At 31.8% G+C, this 22,229-nt stretch overlaps 1 protein-coding gene across 3 annotated transcripts in view; it reads left to right on the top strand.

Moving 5' to 3' along the window:
• ccdc88c (coiled-coil domain containing 88C) overlaps window positions 1-22,229 on the top strand; it is a 107,053-nt gene that overhangs the window by 32,170 nt on the left and 52,654 nt on the right. For all 3 annotated transcript variants that reach the window (XM_061986844.2, XM_061986846.2, XM_061986847.2), the window contains exons 7-10: window positions 9,886-10,029; window positions 15,431-15,585; window positions 15,640-15,721; window positions 21,393-21,551. In XM_061986844.2, coding sequence (XP_061842828.1) covers window positions 9,886-10,029; window positions 15,431-15,585; window positions 15,640-15,721; window positions 21,393-21,551 — 540 coding nt within the window. The remainder of the gene's footprint in view (window positions 1-9,885; window positions 10,030-15,430; window positions 15,586-15,639; window positions 15,722-21,392; window positions 21,552-22,229) is intronic.

The following is a 22,229-nucleotide window of genomic DNA, read 5'->3' on the forward strand; positions in this document are numbered from 1 at the left end:
AGTGGATAAAACAAAAGTAGCAGCCAACACGTCATGTGCGGACTAAGACAAGTGGATAAAACAAAAGTAGCAGCCAACACGTCATGTGCGGACTAAGACAAGTGGATAAAACAAAAGTAGCAGCCAACACGTCATGTGCGGACTAAGACAAGTGGATAAAACAAAAGTAGCAGCCAACACGTCATGTGCGGACTAAGACAAGTGGATAAAACAAAAGTAGCAGCCAACACGTCATGTGCGGACTAAGACAAGTGGATAAAACAAAAGTAGCAGCCAACACGTCATGTGCGGACTAAGACAAGTGGATAAAACAAAAGTAGCAGCCAACACGTCATGTGCGGACTAAGACAAGTGGATAAAACAAAAGTAGCAGCCAACACGTCATGTGCGGACTAAGACAAGTGGATAAAACAAAAGTAGCAGCCAACACGTCATGTGCGGACTAAGACAAGTGGATAAAACAAAAGTAGCAGCCAACACGTCATGTGCGGACTAAGACAAGTGGATAAAACAAAAGTAGCAGCCAACACGTCATGTGCGGACTAAGACAAGTGGATAAAACAAAAGTAGCAGCCAACACGTCATGTGCGGACTAAGACAAGTGGATAAAACAAAAGTAGTGCGCTGCCATTGTTCAGTAGAGATAGGGATGGGGCTATAGGGGGAACTGTGAGAAAATATTGTCATAGAATATTTTGTAGGAATATTTTTTTGTTTTACAAAACCAAATTATATAATTTTACAAGATTAAAGTCAAATATTTTATGAATTTTTTTTTTTTTTTTTTTAAAGAAAAAAGTTGTAAGGAAAAAGTTGTCGTACAAGAATGTTTAGGAATATTCTGAGACATTTTTTTTTTGTTTTACAAAACTAAAATATATTTTTTTACAAGATTAAAGTCAAATATTTTATGAAGAATAATGTTTTTTTTTAAGAAAACAGTTGTAATATTGTGAGGAAAAAGTTGTCTTGTACAAGAATGATGTCAGAATAGTTTGAGAAAAAAACCTTTAATATTTACAAGAAGAAAATGATGTTTTTTTACATGATTAAAGTCAAATATATTGTGAGAAACAACATTTTTTGACAAAAAGTTGCAATATGTTAGAAAGAGATTTCCTAATAATCTTTAGGAATATTCTGAGAATTTTGTTTTATTTTACAAGACAAAAGTATGTAATTTTACATGATTAAAGTCAAATGTATTAAGAATACTTTTTTTTATTTTTTAGAAAAAAGTTGTAGTATTGTGAGGAAAAAGTTGTCATACAAGAATGTTTAGGAATATTCTGAGACATTGTTTTTTGTTTTACAAAACTAAAATATATAATTTTACAAGATTAAAGTCAAATATTTTATGAAGAATAATGTTTTTTTTTAAGAAAACAGTTGTAATATTGTGAGGAAAAAGTTGTCTTGTACAAGAATGATGTCAGAATAGTTTGAGAAAAAAACGTTTAATATTTACAAGAAAAAAATTATGTTTTTTACATGATTAAAGTCAAATATATTGTGAGAAACAACATTTTTTGACAAAAAGTTGCAATATGTTAGAAAGAGATTTCCTAATAATCTTTAGGAATAAAAGTTGTCATACAAGAATGTTTAGGAATATTCTGAGACATTTTTTTTTGTTTTACAAAACTAAAATATATAATTTTACAAGATTAAAGTCAAATATTTTATGAAGAATAATGTTTTTTTTTTTAAAGAAAACAGTTGTGAGGAAAAAGTTGTCTTGTACAAGAATGATGTCAGAATAGTTTGAGAAAAAAACTTTTAATATTTACAAGAAAAAAATTATGTTTTTTACATGATTAAAGTCAAATATATTGTGAGAAACAACATTTTTTGACAAAAAGTTGCAATATGTTAGAAAGGGATTTCCTAATAATCTTTAGGAATATTCTGAGAATTTTGTTTTATTTTACAAGACAAACGTATGTAATTTTACATGATTAAAGTCAAATGTATTAAGAATACTTTTTTTTTATTTTTTAGAAAAAAGTTGTATTATTGTGAGGAAAAAGTTGTCATACAAGAATGTTTAGGAATATTCTGAAACATTTTTGTTTTGTTTTACAAAACTAAAATATATTATTTTACAAGATTAAAGTCAAATATTTTATGAAGAATAATGTTTTTTTTTAAAGAAAACAGTTGTGAGGAAAAAGTTGTCTTGTACAAGAATGATGTCAGAATAGTTTGAGAAAAAAACGTTTAATATTTACAAGAAAAAAATGATGTTTTTTTACATGATTAAAGTCAAATATATTGTGAGAAACAACATTTTTTGACAAAAAGTTGCAATATGTTAGAAAGAGATTTCCTAATAATCTTTAGGAATATTTTGAGAATTTTGTTTTATTTTACAAGACAAAAGTAGGTAATTTTACATGATTAAAGTCAAATGTATTAAGAATACTTTTTTTTATTTTTTAGAAAAAAGTTGTAGTATTGTGAGGAAAAAGTTGTCATACAAGAATGTTTAGGAATATTCTGAGACATTTTTTGTTTTGTTTTACAAAACTAAAATATATAATTTTACAAGATTAAAGTCAAATATTTTATGAAGAATAATGTTTTTTTTTTAAGAAAACAGTTGTAATATTGTGAGGAAAAAGTTGTCTTGTACAAGAATGATGTCAGAATAGTTTGAGAAAAAAACGTTTAATATTTACAAGAAAAAACTATGTTTTTTTTACACGATTAAAGTCAAATATATTGTGAGAAACAACATTTTTTGACAAAAAGTTGCAATATGTTAGAAAGAGATTTCCTAATAATCTTTAGAAATATTCTGAGAATTTTGTTGTATTTTACAAGACAAAAGTAGGTAATTTTACATGATTAAAGTCAAATGTATTAAGAATACTTTTTTTTATTTTTTATAAAAAAGTTGTAGTATTGTGAGGAAAAAGTTGTCATACAAGAATGTTTAGGAATATTCTGAGACATTTTTTGTTTTGTTTTACAAAACTAAAATACATAATTTTACAAGATTAAAGTCAAATATTTTATGAAGAATAATGTTTTTTTTTTAAGAAAACAGTTGTAATATTGTGAGGAAAAAGTTGTCTTGTACAAGAATGATGTCAGAATAGTTTGAGAAAAAAACCTTTAATATTTACAAGAAAAAAATGATGTTTTTTTACATGATTAAAGTCAAATATATTGTGAGAAACAACATTTTTTGACAAAAAGTTGCAATATGTTAGAAAGAGATTTCCTAATAATCTTTAGGAATATTCTGAGAATTTTGTTTTATTTTACAAGACAAAAGTAGGTAATTTTACATGATTAAAGTCAAATGTATTAAGAATACTTTTTTTTTATTTTTTAGAAAAAAGTTGTATTATTGTGAGGAAAAAGTTGTCATACAAGAATGTTTAGGAATATTCTGAGACATTTTTTTTTGTTTTACAAAACTAAAATATATAATTTTACAAGATTAAAGTCCAATATTTTATGAAGAATAATGTTTTTTTTTTTAAGAAAACAGTTGTAATATTGTGAGGAAAAAGTTGTCTTGTGCAAGAATGATGTCAGAATAGTTTGAGAAAAAAACGTTTAATATTTACAAGAAAAAACTATGTTTTTTTTACACGATTAAAGTCAAATATATTGTGAGAAACAACATTTTTTGACAAAAAGTTGCAATATGTTAGAAAGAGATTTCCTAATAATCTTTAGGAATATTCTGAGAATTTTGTTTTATTTTACAAGACAAAAGTATGTAATTTTACATGATTAAAGTCAAATGTATTAAGAATATTTTTTTTTTATTTTTTAGAAAAAAGTTGTAGTATTGTGAGGAAAAAGTTGTCATACAAGAATGTTTAGGAATATTCTGAGACATTTTTTTTTTGTTTTACAAAACTAAAATATATAATTTTACAAGATTAAAGTCAAATATTTTATGAAGAATAATGTTTTTTTTTTTTAAAGAAAACAGTTGTGAGGAAAAAGTTGTCTTGTACAAGAATGATGTCAGAATAGTTTGAGAAAAAAACTTTTAATATTTACAAGAAAAAAATTATGTTTTTTACATGATTAAAGTCAAATATATTGTGAGAAACAACATTTTTTGACAAAAAGTTGCAATATGTTAGAAAGAGATTTCCTAATAATCTTTAGGAATATTCTGAGAATTTTGTTTTATTTTACAAGACAAAAGTATGTAATTTTACATGATTAAAGTCAAATGTATTAAGAATACTTTTTTTTTATTTTTTAGAAAAAAGTTGTATTATTGTGAGGAAAAAGTTGTCATACAAGAATGTTTAGGAATATTCTGAGACATTTTTTTTTGTTTTACAAAACTAAAATATATAATTTTACAAGATTAAAGTCCAATATTTTATGAAGAATAATGTTTTTTTTTTTAAGAAAACAGTTGTAATATTGTGAGGAAAAAGTTGTCTTGTGCAAGAATGATGTCAGAATAGTTTGAGAAAAAAACGTTTAATATTTACAAGAAAAAACTATGTTTTTTTTACACGATTAAAGTCAAATATATTGTGAGAAACAACATTTTTTGACAAAAAGTTGCAATATGTTAGAAAGAGATTTCCTAATAATCTTTAGAAATATTCTGAGAATTTTGTTTTATTTTACAAGACAAAAGTATATAATTTTACATGATTAAAGTCAAATGTATTAAGAATATTTTTTTTTTATTTTTTAGAAAAAAGTTGTAGTATTGTGAGGAAAAAGTTGTCATACAAGAATGTTTAGGAATATTCTGAGACATTTTTTGTTTGTTTTACAAAACTAAAATATATAATTTTACAAGATTAAAGTCAAATATTTTATGAAGAATAATGTTTTTTTTTTTTAAAGAAAACAGTTGTGAGGAAAAAGTTGTCTTGTACAAGAATGATGTCAGAATAGTTTGAGAAAAAAACTTTTAATATTTACAAGAAAAAAATTATGTTTTTTACATGATTAAAGTCAAATATATTGTGAGAAACAACATTTTTTGACAAAAAGTTGCAATATGTTAGAAAGAGATTTCCTAATAATCTTTAGGAATATTCTGAGAATTTTGTTGTATTTTACAAGACAAAAGTAGGTAATTTTACATGATTAAAGTCAAATGTATTAAGAATACTTTTTTTTTATTTTTTAGAAAAAAGTTGTATTATTGTGAGGAAAAAGTTGTCATACAAGAATGTTTAGGAATATTCTGAAACATTTTTGTTTTGTTTTACAAAACTAAAATATATTATTTTACAAGATTAAAGTCAAATATTTTATGAAGAATAATGTTTTTTTTTAAAGAAAACAGTTGTGAGGAAAAAGTTGTCTTGTGCAAGAATGATGTCAGAATAGTTTGAGAAAAAAAAAAGTTTAATATTTACAAGAAAAAAATTATGTTTTTTTACATGATTAAAGTCAAATATATTGTGAGAAACAACATTTTTTGACAAAAAGTTGCAAAATGTTAGAAAGAGATTTCCTAATAATCTTTAGGAATATTCTGAGAATTTTGTTTTATTTTACAAGACAAAAGTAGGTAATTTTACATGATTAAAGTCAAATGTATTAAGAATACTTTTTTTTATTTTTTAGAAAAAAGTTGTAGTATTGTAAGGAAAAAGTTGTCATACAAGAATGTTTAGGAATATTCTGAGACATTTTTTTTTTGTTTTACAAAACTAAAATATATAATTTTACAAGATTAAAGTCAAATATTTTATGAAGAATAATGTTTTTTTTTTTAAGAAAACAGTTGTAATATTGTGAGGAAAAAGTTGTCTTGTACAAGAATGATGTCAGAATAGTTTGAGAAAAAAACGTTTAATATTTACAAGAAAAAAATTATGTTGTTTTACATGATTAAAGTCAAATATATTGTGAGAAACAACATTTTTTGACAAAAAGTTGCAATATGTTAGAAAGAGATTTCCTAATAATCTTTAGGAATATTCTGAGAATTTTGTTTTATTTTACAAGACAAAAGTAGGTAATTTTACATGATTAAAGTCAAATGTATTAAGAATACTTTTTTTTATTTTTTAGAAAAAAGTTGTAGTATTGTGAGGAAAAAGTTGTCATACAAGAATGTTTAGGAATATTCTGAGACATTGTTTTTTGTTTTACAAAACTAAAATATATAATTTTACAAGATTAAAGTCAAATATTTTATGAAGAATAATGTTTTTTTTTTTTAAAGAAAACAGTTGTAATATTGTGAGGAAAAAGTTGTCTTGTACAAGAATGATGTCAGAATAGTTTGAGAAAAAAACATTTAATATTTACAAGAAAGAAATTATGTTTTTTACATGATTAAAGTCAAATATATTGTGAGAAACAACATTTTTTGACAAAAAGTTGCAATATGTTAGAAAGAGATTTCCTAATAATCTTTAGGAATATTTTGAGAATTTTGTTTTATTTTACAAGACAAAAGTATTTAATTTTACATGATTAAAGTCAAATGTATTAAGAATACTTTTTTTTTATTTTTTAGAAAAAAGTTGTAGTATTGTGAGGAAAAAGTTGTCATACAAGAATGTTTAGGAATATTCTGAGACATTTTTTGTTTTGTTTTACAAAACTAAAATATATAATTTTACACGATTAAAGTCAAATATTTTATGAAGAATAATGTTTTTTTTTTAAAGAAAACAGTTGTAATATTGTGAGGAAAAAGTTGTCTTGTACAAGAATGATGTCAGAATAGTTTGAGGAAAAAAACGTTTAATATTTACAAGAAAAAAATTATGTTTTTTACATGATTAAAGTCAAATATATTGTGAGAAACAACATTTTTTGACAAAAAGTTGCAATATGTTAGAAAGAGATTTCCTAATAATCTTTAGGAATTTTCTGAGAATTTTGTTTTATTTTACAAGACGTAGGTAATTTTACATGATTAAAGTCAAATGTATTAAGAATACTTTTTTTTATTTTTTAGAAAAAAGTTGTAGTATTGTGAGGAAAAAGTTGTCATACAAGAATGTTTAGGAATATTCTGAGACATTTTTTTTTTGTTTTACAAAACTAAAATATATAATTTTACAAGATTAAAGTCAAATATTTTATGAAGAATAATGTTTTTTTTTTTAAGAAAACAGTTGTAGTATTGTGAGGAAAAAGTTGTCTTGTACAAGAATGATGTCAGAATAGTTTGAGAAAAAAACGTTTAATATTTACAAGAAAAAAATTGTTTTTTTACATGATGAAAGTCAAATATATTGTGAGAAACAACATTTTTTGACAAAAAGTTGCAATATGTTAGAAAGAGATTTCCTAATAATCTTTAGGAATATTCTGAGAATTTTGTTGTATTTTACAAGACAAAAGTATGTAATTTTACATGATTAAAGTCAAATGTATTAAGAATACTTTTTTTTATTTTTCAGAAAAAAGTTGTAGTATTGTGAGGAAAAAGTTGTCATACAAGAATGTTTAGGAATATTCTGAGACATTGTTTTTTGTTGTACAAAACTAAAATATATAATTTTACAAGATTAAAGTCAAATATTTTATGAAGAATAATGTTTTTTTTTAAAAGAAAACAGTTGTGAGGAAAAAGTTGTCTTGTACAAGAATGATGTCAGAATAGTTTGAGAAAAAAACGTTTAATATTTACAAGAAAAAAATTATGTTTTTTACATGATTAAAGTCAAATATATTGTGAGAAACAACATTTTTTGACAAAAAGTTGCAATATGTTAAAGAGATTTCCTAATAATCTTTAGGAATATTCTGAGAATTTTGTTTTATTTTACAAGACAAAAGTATGTAATTTTACATGATTAAAGTCAAATGTATTAAGAATACTTTTATTTATTTTTTAGAAAAAAGTTGTAGTATTGTGAGGAAAAAGTTGTCATACAAGAATGTTTAGGAATATTCTGAGACATTTTTTTTTGTTTTACAAAACTAAAATATATAATTTTACAAGATTAAAGTCAAATATTTTATGAAGAATAATGTTGTTTTTTTAAAGAAAACAGTTGTGAGGAAAAAGTTGTCTTGTACAAGAATGATGTCAGAATAGTTTGAGAAAAAAACTTTAAATATTTACAAGAAAGAAATGATGTTGTTTTACATGATTAAAGTCAAATATATTGTGAGAAACAACATTTTTTGACAAAAAGTTGCAATATGTTAGAAAGAGATTTCCTAATAATCTTTAGGAATATTCTGAGAATTTTGTTTTATTTTACAAGACAAAAGTATGTAATTTTACATGATTAAAGTCAAATGTATTAAGAATACTTTTTTTTATTTTTTAGAAAAAAGTTGTAGTATTGTGAGGAAAAAGTTGTCATACAAGAATGTTTAGGAATATTCTGAGACATTTTTTTTTAATGTACGACTGACAATTAGCCACTTTTACTCAGTGAATGCAGGAAGTACAGTGGAATGTGGTGGACATCTAGAATGTTCCCATCAGTATGCTTGAATGACATCTACTGAGGACTGTGGCTTAATATCATAGTCATATCATAGTCATATAGTAATATCATAGTCATATCATAGTCATATAGTAATATCATAGTCATATAGTAATATCATAGTCATAGTAATATCATAGTCATATAGTAATATCATAGTCATATCATAGTCATATAGTAATATCATAGTCATAGCATAGTCATATAGTAATATCATAGTCATAAAGTAATGTCATAGTAATATAGTAATATCATAGTAATATGATAGTAATATAGTAATATGATAGTAATATAGTAATATCATAGTAATATGATAGTAATATAGTAATATGGTAGTAATATGATAGTAAATATGATGTTCTGCAGTATTTGTTGACACTGTACCTGACCCCTACTCATGTGGGAACTTGATGCACCACTGAACAGGAAGAAAAGTTTAACATACAAACATTGTTTCTACTTTTTGTACTCTGAGATTGCTAAAAGCAAGCCAATGTAGGTCAGCTTATGATAAGCCACAGGTGTCAAAGTCAAGGCCCGGGGGCCAGATGTGGCCCGCCACTTCATTTGATTGGGCCCTGGCAAGCCTGGGAATAATATGTATCAATAAAGTAGTGTAGCTTTTCTTACTAAATGTATTCTTTCTTTCTGTTTTGGCAGGAAAAAAAAATTAGTCATGTAATTGCAAATGTTAACTTAAATATTGTCTAATTATGCAAAAATATATGATCAAACGTTCTAATATTTTTTTCAATATAAATAAATACTAATAATAATGATTTCAAAGCAAGTTATCCATCAAAGTGTGCAATGTAAAAGTAGCAATAGATTTCATGGTCAAATTGTCAAAAGTACTGTGCTTTGTACAGCACTCTACTTTCTTTTACTGTACTAAACTGTGGAGACGTTTTGCCATTTACAGTAATACACCCAAATATATACACTTGTTAATTTGCGGTAAAAAACAAACAAAAAAATGGCAGCTCAGGTGCCAAAATGTTACTGTAAATTGCATTTCTTTTTAATTTACAGTAAAAACAAAACACATGTAAATTTTACAGTAAAATTCTGGCAACTGAACTGCCTTTTTTCCCCCCCCATAAAACAGAAGTGCTGTTTTTACATTTACAGTAATATACACTACATTTACAGTAATATACATTACATTTACAGTAATATACACTACATTTACAGTAATATACACTACATTTACAGTAATATACACTACATTTACAGTAATATACATTACATTTACAGTAATAGACACTACATTTTGAGGTGAAATTATTGCAACTTACCATGTTTTTTGTACATTTAATTTGAAAAAAATCTAATAAAATGCATTAAAAAAAAGGTGTAATAATAAAGCGGCCCTCTGGGGCCAGACATAACTGTGATGTGGCCCTGAGTGAGAAGCACTTGTACATGTGAGGAGTGTGTAAGAGTGAAAGCACATGTTTGTCCTCACATGCAGGTGACACACAACCAGCAGAACGTCCTTGACCTGTCATGGCTGGAGGAAGAAGCAGGACTTGCACAGGAAGTGCTGGAGCCTTTGTCTCGCAGCATGGCCACGTCACTGCGCCACCTGGTGGAGCAGAGGGACCTGGCCGGTGAGGTAAGACTGCCACAACATTCATGACTACATGAGGTGTGCATGCTCAAGTTCAACTGGAATGGAAGAATAGTTTAAATGTTGGAATAGTTTGAATGTTGAAGAGTTAGAATTCCCAGGAAAATTGGAATTAGTTTTTTAACTTGGGAAAGTGTTAGTTTGATGAGTGGAATGTGTTGATGTTGGAATGCTTTCAATAGCTTGAAAAATGTGGGAATTGTGCAACTTGGAAAAATGTCCCATTCATTTCAATGGGAACTTCCTGGAAATTTGGGAAAAGTGGGATTTTTTTTTTTTTAAATGATTAGGAGCATGAATGTCCTGAGTGAGCTAAATTGGTTGGTGTTGGAATTGTTTACAAACCCCGTTTCCATATGAGTTGGGAAATTGTGTTAGATGTAAATATAAACGGAATACAATGATTTGCAAATCCTTTTCAAGCCATATTCAGTTGAATATGCTACAAAGACAACATATTTGATGTTCAAACTGATAATCATTAACTTTAGAATTTGATGGCAGCAAAACGTGACAAAGAAGTTGTGAAAGGTGGCAATAAATACTGATAAAGTTGCGAAATGCTCATCAAACACTTATTTGGAACATCCCACAGGTGTGCAGGCTAATTGGGAACAGGTGGGTGCCATGATTGGGTATAAAAACAGCTTCCCAACAAATGCTCAGTCTTTCACAAGAAAGGATGGGGCGAGGTACACCCCTTTGTCCACAACTGCGTGAGCAAATAGTCAAACAGTTTAAGAACAACGTTTCTCAAAGTGCAATTGCAAGAAATGTAGGGATTTCAACATCTACGCTCCATAATATCATCAAAAGGTTCAGAGAATGTGGAGAAATCACTCCACGTAAGCGGCATGGCCGGAAACCAACATTGAATGACCGTGACCTTCCATCCCTCAGACGGCACTGTATCAAAAAGCGACATCAATCTCTAAAGGATATCACCACATGGGCTCAGGAACACTTCAGAAAATCACTGTCACTAAATACAGTTGGTCGCTACATCTGTAAGTGCAAGTTAAAGCTCTACTATGCAAAGCCAAAGCCATTTATCAACAACACCCAGAAACGCAGACGGCTTCTCTGGGCCCGAGATCATCTAAGATGGACTCATGCAAAGTGGAAAAGTGTTCTGTGGTCTGACGAGTCCACATTTCAAATTGTTTTTGGAAATATTCCACATCGTGTCATCCGGACCAAAGGGGAAGCGAACCATCCAGACTGTAAGTCACATTCAGCACGTGTTACAGCTTCGTAAAAAAAGTGCGGGTACTTTGCTGGCCCGCCTGCAGTCCAGACCTGTCTCCCATCGAAAATGTGTGGCGCATTATGAAGCGTAAAATACGACAGCGGAGACCCCGGACTGTTGAACGACTGAAGCTCTACATAAAACAAGAATGGGAAAGAATTCCACTTTCAAAGCTTCAACAATTAGTTTCCTCAGTTCCCAATCGTTTATTGAGTGTTGTTAAAAGGAAAGGCCATGTAACACAGTGGTGAACATGCCCTTTCCCAACTACTTTGGCACGTGTTGCAGCCATGAAATTCTAAGTGAATTATTATTTGTAAAAAAAAAAAATAAAGTTTATGAGTTTGAGCATCAAATATCTTGTCTTGAATATGGCTTGAAAAGGATTTGCAAATCATTGTATTCCGTTTATATTTACATCTAACACAATTTCCCAACTCATATGGAAACGGGGTTTGTAAATTGGTCAAGAAATGTTGAATTAGTAACAGTTTTTTAACCAACTTGGTTTTTGTCCTGACTGAGAGGAATGTTTTGACGGGGGAACGGCTGAAATAGGCTGAAAAATGTAAAAGGAGTTGTCGAACTTAATGCTGGAAATAGGTTACCAAAAACGGCAGTTCCTGGAAATTTGTCGAATGTAGAAAAATGTTAGTTAGAATGTCCAGGATGAGTGGAATGTGTTGATGTTGGAATGCTTTCAATGGGTTGAAGAATGTGGGAATTGTGCAACTTGGAAAAATGTCCCATTAATTTTGAATGGGGAAAATGAAAAAAAAAAAAAGGAATTATGGGAAATCTGGGAATTCTTTTTAGAATTGTAAAGTAAAGCACACAATGAATATTTTGAAGTTGGAACAGTTGAAATCAGATGGAAAATGTGGGAGTTGTGGAACTTTAAAAAATGTTCCATTCATTTCAATGGGAATTTTAGAAAAATTGGGAAAAGCAGGAATTTATTTTGAAAATGGTCAAAAACTTGAATGGTCTGAATAAGTGGAAATGGTTGGTGTTGACATTTTTTCAAAACGGTGGAGAAATGTTGAAGTAGTAACATGTTGAAATGACAAATGGTATCACGGAATTCCTGGAATTTTGGGAAAACCAAGAATTTTTCCAGCAACAACTTTGTTTTTTGTCCTAATTAAGAGGAATGTTTTGACGGTGGAAGAAGTAGTCACCAAAATAAAGCTGTCCTTGTCTCCTTCAGGTTTATGCAAAGTAAAACCTTTGTTTATGTTTGATGATACAAGCTTGAACAGTTTATGATACAAGCTTTGTATTGTCCCTTGAACAGTTTGTTTGATGATATAAGCTTTGTATTGTCCCTTGAACAGTTTATGTTTGATGATATAAGCTTTGTATTGTCCCTTGAACAGTTTGTTTGATGATACAAGCTTTGTATTGTCCCTTGAACAGTTTATGTTTGATGATATAAGCTTTGTATTGTCCCTTGAACAGTTTGTTTGATGATACAAGCTTTGTATTGTCCCTTGAACAGTTTATGTTTGATGATATAAGCTTTGTATTGTCCCTTGAACAGTTTGTTTGATGATACAAGCTTTGTATTGTCCCTTGAACAGTTTATGTTTGATGATATAAGCTTTGTATTGTCTCTTGAACAGTTTATGTTTGATGATACAAGCTTTGTATTGTCCCTTGAACAGTTTATGTTTGATGATATAAGCTTTGTATTGTCTCTTGAACAGTTTATGTTTGATGATATAAGCTTTGTATTGTCCCTTGAACAGTTTATGTTTGATGATACAAGGTGTGTATTGTCCCTTGAACAGTTTATGTTTGATGATACAAGCTTTGTATTGTCCCTTGAACAGTTTATGTTTGATGATATAAGCTTTGTGTTGTCCCTTGAACAGTTTATGTTTGATGATACAAGCTTTGTATTGTCCCTTGAACAGTTTATGTTTGATGATACAAGCTTTGTATTGTCCCTTGAACAGTTTATGTTTGATGATATAAGCTTTGTATTGTCCCTTGAACAGTTTGTTTGATGATACAAGCTTTGTATTGTCCCTTGAACAGTTTATGTTTGATGATATAAGCTTTGTATTGTCCCTTGAACAGTTTGTTTGATGATACAAGCTTTGTATTGTCCCTTGAACAGTTTATGTTTGATGATATAAGCTTTGTATTGTCCCTTGAACAGTTTGTTTGATGATACAAGCTTTGTATTGTCCCTTGAACAGTTTATGTTTGATGATATAAGCTTTGTATTGTCTCTTGAACAGTTTATGTTTGATGATACAAGCTTTGTATTGTCCCTTGAACAGTTTATGTTTGATGATATAAGCTTTGTATTGTCTCTTGAACAGTTTATGTTTGATGATATAAGCTTTGTATTGTCCCTTGAACAGTTTATGTTTGATGATACAAGGTGTGTATTGTCCCTTGAACAGTTTATGTTTGATGATACAAGCTTTGTATTGTCCCTTGAACAGTTTATGTTTGATGATATAAGCTTTGTGTTGTCCCTTGAACAGTTTATGTTTGATGATACAAGCTTTGTATTGTCCCTTGAACAGTTTATGTTTGATGATACAAGCTTTGTATTGTCCCTTGAACAGTTTATGTTTGATGATACAAGCTTTGTATTGTCCCTTGAGCAGTTTATGTTTGATGATACAAGCTTTGTATTGTCCCTTGAACAGTTTATGTTTGATGATACAAGGTGTGTATTGTCCCTTGAACAGTTTATGTTTGATGATACAAGCTTTGTATTGTCCCTTGAACAGTTTATGTTTGATGATATAAGCTTTGTGTTGTCCCTTGAACAGTTGATGTTTGATGATCCAAGGTGTGTATTGTCCCTTGAACAGTTGATGTTTGATGATATAAGCTTTGTATTGTCCCTTGAACAGTTTATGTTTGATGATACAAGGTGTGTATTGTCCCTTGAACAGTTTATGTTTGATGATACAAGCTTTGTATTGTCCCTTGAACAGTTTATGTTTGATGATATAAGCTTTGTGTTGTCCCTTGAACAGTTTATGTTTGATGATACAAGCTTTGTATTGTCCCTTGAACAGTTTATGTTTGATGATACAAGCTTTGTATTGTCCCTTGAACAGTTTATGTTTGATGATACAAGCTTTGTATTGTCCCTTGAGCAGTTTATGTTTGATGATACAAGCTTTGTATTGTCCCTTGAACAGTTTATGTTTGATGATACAAGCTTTGTATTGTCCCTTGAACAGTTTATGTTTGATGATATAAGCTTTGTATTGTCCCTTGAACAGTTTATGTTTGATGATACAAGCTTTGTATTGTCCCTTGAACAGTTTATGTTTGATGATACAAGCTTTGTATTGTCCCTTGAGCAGTTTATGTTTGATGATACAAGCTTTGTATTGTCCCTTGAACAGTTTATGTTTGATGATACAAGGTGTGTATTGTCCCTTGAACAGTTTATGTTTGATGATACAAGCTTTGTATTGTCCCTTGAACAGTTTATGTTTGATGATATAAGCTTTGTGTTGTCCCTTGAACAGTTGATGTTTGATGATCCAAGGTGTGTATTGTCCCTTGAACAGTTGATGTTTGATGATATAAGCTTTGTATTGTCCCTTGAACAGTTTATGTTTGATGATACAAGGTGTGTATTGTCCCTTGAACAGTTTATGTTTGATGATACAAGCTTTGTATTGTCCCTTGAACAGTTTATGTTTGATGATATAAGCTTTGTGTTGTCCCTTGAACAGTTTATGTTTGATGATACAAGCTTTGTATTGTCCCTTGAACAGTTTATGTTTGATGATACAAGCTTTGTATTGTCCCTTGAACAGTTTATGTTTGATGATACAAGCTTTGTATTGTCCCTTGAGCAGTTTATGTTTGATGATACAAGCTTTGTATTGTCCCTTGAACAGTTTATGTTTGATGATATAAGCTTTGTATTGTCCCTTGAACAGTTTATGTTTGATGATACAAGCTTTGTATTGTCCCTTGAACAGTTTATGTTTGATGATACAAGCTTTGTATTGTCCCTTGAACAGTTGATGTTTGATGATACAAGCTTTGTATTGTCCCTTGAACAGTTTATGTTTGATGATATAAGCTTTGTGTTGTCCCTTGAACAGTTGATGTTTGATGTTACAAGGTGTGTATGGTGTGTCCTAGTTGCTAGTGGAGCTGAGCAGTGAGAGAGACTACTTGGAGAGAGCAGACGTGCTGGTGAAGAATGGAGGAGCATCCTTGAGCAAAGAAGAGAAGCAGCATGTGTCCGTGGAGTTGGCTGACACCAAGGCCAAACTTCGCAGATCCAGACAAGAACTGTGAGTCTAGACTTCTTTCAAGGTGACCACGCATCAGCAACTTCCTGTCTGCAGGGAGGAGAAGACGGAGCACTTAATGGATTCCAGACATGAGGTGGAGCGTCAACATCAGGAGCTCCAAAGACTTAAACAAGAGGTGGACATCACAACACTTTGTCATCATCTTACATCTACATGATTGTTGAACATCAATCACATGCTTTCAACTAGCTGTGCACACACACACTCCATATTACACACACTCCATATTACACACTCTCCATATTACACACTCTCCATATTACACACTCTCCATATTACACACTCTCCATATTACACACTCTCCATATTAGACACTCTCCATATTACCGGTACACACACTCCATATTACACACTCTCCATATTACACACTCTCCATATTACACACTCTCCATATTACACACTCTCCATATTACACACTCTCCATATTACACACTCTCCATATTACACACACTCCATATTACACACTCTCCATATTACACACTCTCCATATTAGACACTCTCCATATTACCGGTACACACACTCCATATTACACACTCTCCATATTACACACTCTCCATATTACACACACTCCATATTACACACTCTCCATATTACACACTCTCCATATTAGACACTCTCCATATTACCGGTACACACACTCCATATTACACACTCTCCATATTACACACTCTCCATATTACACACTCTCCATATTACACACTCTCCATATTACACACTCTCCATATTACACACTCTCCATATTACACTCTCCATATTACACACTCTCCATATTACACACTCTCCATATTACACACTCTCCATATTACACACTCTCCATATTACACACTCTCCATATTACACACTCTCCTTATTACACACTCTTCATATTACACTCTCCATATTACCGGTACACACACTCCATATTACACACTCTCCATATTACACACTCTCCATATTACACACTCTCCATATTACACACTCTCCATATTACACACTCTCCATATTACACACTCTCCATATTACACACTCTCCATATTAGACACTCTCCATATTAGACACTCTCCATATTACACACTCTCCATATTACACACTCTCCATATTACACACTCTCCATATTACACACTCTCCATATTACACACTCTCCATATTACACACTCTCCATATTACACACTCTCCATATTACACACTCTCCATATTACACACTCTCCATATTAGACACTCTCCATATTAGACACTCTCCATATTACACACTCTCCATATTACACACTCTCCATATTAGACACTCTCCATATTACACACTCTCCATATTACACACTCTTCATATTACACACTCTCCATATTACACACTCTCCATATTACACTCTCCATATTACACACTCTCCATATTAGACACTCTCCATATTAGACACTCTCCATATTACACACTCTCCATATTACACTCTCCATATTACACTCTCCATATTACACACTCTCCATATTACACACTCTCCATATTACACACTCTCCATATTACACTCTCCATATTACACACTCTCCATATTAGACACTCTCCATATTAGACACTCTCCATATTACACACTCTCCATATTACACTCTCCATATTACACTCTCCATATTACACACTCTCCATATTACACACTCTCCATATTACACACTCTCCATATTACACACTCTCCATATTACACACTCTCCATATTACACACTCTCCATATTACACACTCTCCATATTACACACTCTCCATATTAGACACTCTCCATATTACACACTCTCCATATTACACACTCTTCATATTACACACTCTCCATATTACACACTCTCCATATTACACTCTCCATATTACACACTCTCCATATTAGACACTCTCCATATTAGACACTCTCCATATTACACACTCTCCATATTACACTCTCCATATTACACACTCTCCATATTAGACACTCTCCATATTAGACACTCTCCATATTACACTCTCCATATTACACACTCTCCATATTACACACTCTCCATATTACACACTCTCCATATTACACACTCTCCATATTACACTCTCCATATTACACACTCTCCATATTACACACTCTCCATATTACACACTCTCCATATTACACTCTCCATATTACACACTCTCCATATTAGACACTCTCCATATTAGACACTCTCCATATTACACTCTCCATATTACACACTCTCCATATTACACACTCTCCATATTACACACTCTCCATATTACACACTCTCCATATTACACTCTCCATATTACACACTCTCCATATTACACACTCTCCATATTACACACTCTCCATATTAGACACTCTCCATATTACACTCTCCATATTAGACACTCTCCATATTACACACTCCATATTACACACTCTCCATATTACACTCTCCATATTACACTCTCCATATTACACACTCTCCATATTACACACTCTCCATATTACACTCTCCATATTACACACTCTCCATATTACACACTCTCCATATTAGACACTCTCCATATTAGACACTCTCCATATTACACTCTCTCCATATTACACTCTCCATATTACACTCTCCATATTAGACACTCTCCATATTAGACACTCTCCATATTACACTCTCCATATTACACACTCTCCATATTACACACTCTCCATATTACACACTCTCCATATTACACACTCTCCATATTACACTCTCCATATTACACACTCTCCATATTACACACTCTCCATATTACACACTCTCCATATTACACTCTCCATATTACACACTCTCCATATTAGACACTCCCCATATTACACACTCTCCATATTACACACTCTCCATATTACACACTCTCCATATTACACACTCTCCATATTACACACTCTCAATATTACACACTCTCCATATTACACACTCTCCATATTACACACTCTTCATATTAGACACTCTCCATATTACACACTCTCCATATTACACACTCTCCATATTAGACACTCTCCATATTACACACTCTCCATATTACACACTCTCCATATTACACTCTCTCCATATTACACTCTCTCCATATTACACACTCTCCATATTACACACTCTCCATATTACACTCGCCATATTACACACTCTCCATATTACACACTCTCCATATTACACACTCTCCATATTACACACTCTCCATATTAGACACTCTCCATATTACACACTCTCCATATTACACACTCTCCATATTACACACTCTCCATATTACACTCGCCATATTACACACTCTCCATATTACACACTCTCCATATTACACACTCTCCATATTACACACTCTCCATATTAGACACTCTCCATATTACACACTCTCCATATTACACACTCTCCATATTAAACACTCTCCATATTAAACACTCTCCATATTACACACTCTCCATATTACACACTCTCCATATTACACACTCTCCATATTACACACTCTCCATATTACACACTCTCCATATTAGACACTCTCCATATTACACACTCTCCATATCACACACTCTCCATATTAGACACTCTCCATATTACACACTCTTCATATTACACACTCTCCATATTACACACTCTCCATATTAGACACTCTCCATATTAGACACTCTCCATATTACACACTCTCCATATTACACACTCTCCATATTACACACTCTCCATATTAGACACTCTCCATGTTACACACTCTCCATACTACACACTCCATATTACACACTCCATATTACACACTCTCCATATTACACACTCTCCATATTACACACACTCCATATTAGACACTCTCCATATTAGACACTCTCCATATTACACACTCTCCATATTAGACACTCTCCATATTAGACACTCTCCATATTACACACTCTCCATATTAGACACTCTCCATATTAGACACTCTCCATATTAAACACTCTCCATATTAGACACTCTCCATATTAGACACTCTCCATATTACACACTCTCCATATTACACACTCTCCATATTACACACTCTCCATATTACACACTCTCCATATTACACACTCTCCATATTACACACTCTCCATATTAAACACTCTCCATATTAGAGACTCTCCATATTACACACTCTCCATATTAGACACTCTCCATATTAGAGACTCTCCATATTAGACACTCCATATTAGACACTCTCCATATTAGACACTCTCCATATTACACACTCTCCATATTGACAGCAGACAACATTTAACAAGACTTTCCCATGTAGGTGCATTGGGACAAAAATTGAGGTTTTTGGATGTTTTTTGGGGGTAAAAAGATTGAAATATAAATATGTACACTTAAAGGGAACCCAAAATCTTAGGGGATTTTTTTCCCATATATTAGCCAAACCAGACTACAAGCCACACATTTGTTATTTACAGAGAAAGATTCTGTACTTGTTTATTTACATACCTTAATTGTTTAAAAACGGTGTCTGTAACGGCAGTAAAACGGATGATCAAACAAAACAGAAGTCATGGTCATGGACCCACTAGCTGCGCAAGCTAGCTCTCCAATCAGCTAAACAGACTCAATAACTCCATGCTGACGTTTTGCTGAATTTACTAAGGAATTTGTGAAAGTGAAAGAATACAAAAAGAATGTAAGTTAATAATACTAACACAGACACTCGTAAACATCTTAGCGTATTAGCTAACAAAGCTAACTTGATTATATTACGATAGCACGCACAAATATGCATGGAAACACTCCTACAGACATCACACATGGCTATGAATTGTTGTAGTTATATTGTAAAACTTACTTAGAGTGAAGAATGGAGAATCCATACGAGTAGAAACGCTATGGAAGGCTGGAAGAGCGCACTGTAGAAGGGCAATGTAGCACCTGCAGTGAGCACACTTGTCCAAAAGATGGTGCTGTAGCACAAACAATATAAAGATGGTGCTGTAGCACAAACAATATAAAGATGGTGCTGTAGCACAAACAATATAAAGATGGTGCTGTAGCACAAACAATATAAAGATGGTGCTGTAGCACAAACAATATAAAGATGGTGTTGTAGCACAAACAATATAAAGATGGTGTTGTAGCACAAACAATATAAAGATGGTGCTGTAGCACAAACAATATAAAGATGGTGTTGTAGCACAAACAATATAAAGATGGTGTTGTAGCACAAACAATATAAAGATGGTGCTGTAGCACAAACAATATAAAGATGGTGCTGTAGCACAAACAATATAAAGATGGTGTTGTAGCACAAACAATATAAAGATGGTGTTGTAGCACAAACAATATAAAGATGGTGCTGTAGCACAAACAATATAAAGATGGTGCTGTAGCACAAACAATATAAAGATGGTGCTGTAGCACAAACAATATAAAGATGCTGTTGTAGCACAAACAATATAAAGATGGTGTTGTAGCACAAACAATATAAAGATGGTGTTGTAGCACAAACAATATAAAGATGGTGCTGTAGCACAAACAATATAAAGATGGTGTTGTAGCACAAACAATATAAAGATGGTGCTGTAGCACAAACAATATAAAGATGGTGCTGTAGCACAAACAATATAAAGATGGTGCTGTAGCACAAACAATAAGACACATATTCAGTGTGTTTGCTCGTTTAAACATTGACATGATGTCTGTGGGGATAGAAGAATCCATAAAGTAGAACATGGTTTTGAAGCCTTCGGGTTGAAAGTGTAGGAAAAGAGTGTAGTTAGTCTAGAAGATGTGACGAGACAACATGATGTGAAATATGCTGCATGCACTTTGTTGAAGGCTGAATATATTCTTACCTGGGATCAATACAACAGTTGCCATGACGATGACATCATGTGTGTGTGTGTGACTTAGAACCAGTCACTGTCCTGCGAGGCTCGCTCAGTGCGGCTTTATCGGGACGAAGTGGACTCTTTGCGGGAGAAAGGTGCCCGGGTGGAGCGACTGGAGACAGAGCTGAGTCGATGTAAGGAGAAGCTGAATGATGTTCACTTCTACAAGGCCAGGATGGAGGTAAACTCACTTTTACTCTACTTATGTCTCGCTACTACTGTACAACACATCTAACATCTCAATGACACCACCTTAGTGGTGTGGCCTGCACTTTATATACCTGCTAGGGTTGTACGCTATACCGCTACTAGTATAGTACCGCCCTACTAATTCATCATATTCTATACTCTACTCTGTTTGGAAAGTACCGGTCCATTGCTGCCTTTAGGAGCAGAGGAGCATGTTGGGCAGCGCACACACACAGAGTACTTACAAGCAGACACAGTGTGTAGACAGAAAAGGGAGAATGGACGCATTTTGGTGTAAAAAGTAAAGATAAAGGTGAAGTTATAACACTGAAACACCCTCAGGAAGAGCTGCTTTAACACATGGCTAACATCCATCCACAGTGTTTTAGCTACTTCTAAATCACTAATCCTGGTCTCCATGGCGACGAATAAAGTAAGTTTCTTGCAAGTATTATTATCACTGCAGGACAAGGAATAGCTATACATGCTTCACTACACAGCATAGGAGGATACAATAGCTCACCACCGTCACAATGTAAACAAATGCCATGGGTGGATCTACACCTGACATCCACTGTAATGATACCAAGTACAGGAGCGTATCTAGTCGATACTACTATGATTACATCCATATTTTTTAGCATCACAAAACCTTTTTTCGTTTAAAAAA

This window comes from Nerophis lumbriciformis, linkage group LG26, assembly GCF_033978685.3.
Source record: "Nerophis lumbriciformis linkage group LG26, RoL_Nlum_v2.1, whole genome shotgun sequence".
NCBI classification, from domain to species: Eukaryota; Metazoa; Chordata; class Actinopteri; order Syngnathiformes; family Syngnathidae; genus Nerophis; species Nerophis lumbriciformis.